Genomic DNA, 929 nt, shown 5'->3' with positions numbered 1-929 from the left:
TATTTCGTGTAGGATATTCCTCTGCTCACTGACTCTAATTAACACTTCTTCATTTCTCACATAATCGGTCCAACTGAAATATATATATATATATATATCACTTCGTGTTCGGTACACTTCTAAATATGCCGCCGAAGTATGTTTCAGTCATTTTCTTGGTGATATAACAATCAAATGCCGAAAGTGAACTATCTACTTGAATTTAGTGACATTCCTAAACACGCATGTCTATATCAGACCACCCAAACCAAAGAGCTTGTAAGGAAAGAAAGCTTGAACAGACAACCTGGTTTTACTGGTCAATGAAGTATCAATATGCAGGTTACTTACGAAAGACTTGTGATCTGTTTAAACCAGGGGCTAAAGGGATCCCTGTTGGCTAGTATCTCAGGCACAGCAGCCCTTAAAGTGTAGTACATATCTAGGGACGATTTGGTGCGTTCCAGGCTCGCCTTACACCAGATATAACGCCGTTCCAACCTGCCTTCATCTGCAACAGACAAAATGGGTTAACATTTAATTATTTGCTTATTGTGCACATATATGGCCATCATATAAAGGTGATAAGGTTTGTTCTACTGTCACTATTAGGTAGTTCTGTATTTTCGTTACGCATGCTAGCAAGTAGTTACGAATAGGAGCAAATGATGACATCAATTGAAAGTATACTTGAATCGGTATTACAGCTTCCAACTTTTCGTTCATGATATGTATGTATTGGCCGTCCTCTAGTGCACTCAATCTCACATGTCACTTCACTACATGTTTCGGCATCACTGTGCCATCCTCAGGTGTGTTATTCACGTTAAACTATTGCACTGCTCGCCATCATGTGTCGTTTGTAAAATTATTTAAAATGTATATTCTTCATTTACTATAATAAAATTTATATATTAAAATTTTGTTAAGATTTATCATCTTATACGTCG

General features: G+C 37.0%; 1 protein-coding gene across 1 annotated transcript in view; it reads right to left on the bottom strand.

Annotated features, from left to right (window-relative positions):
- Nucleotides 1–929, bottom strand: part of LOC111870392 — a 38,263-nt gene that overhangs the window by 9,438 nt on the left and 27,896 nt on the right. Inside the window, exon 10 of the mRNA XM_033753830.1 lies at nt 331–490. Within this exon, the coding sequence (XP_033609721.1) occupies nt 331–490 (160 nt within the window). The remainder of the gene's footprint in view (nt 1–330; nt 491–929) is intronic.

Source organism: Cryptotermes secundus, unplaced genomic scaffold (assembly GCF_002891405.2).
Source record: "Cryptotermes secundus unplaced genomic scaffold, Csec_1.0 scaffold1065, whole genome shotgun sequence".
Taxonomy (NCBI): Eukaryota; Metazoa; Arthropoda; class Insecta; order Blattodea; family Kalotermitidae; genus Cryptotermes; species Cryptotermes secundus.
Note: the sequence above shows the minus strand (reverse complement) of the source record. Positions and strands in the feature narration are given on the sequence as shown.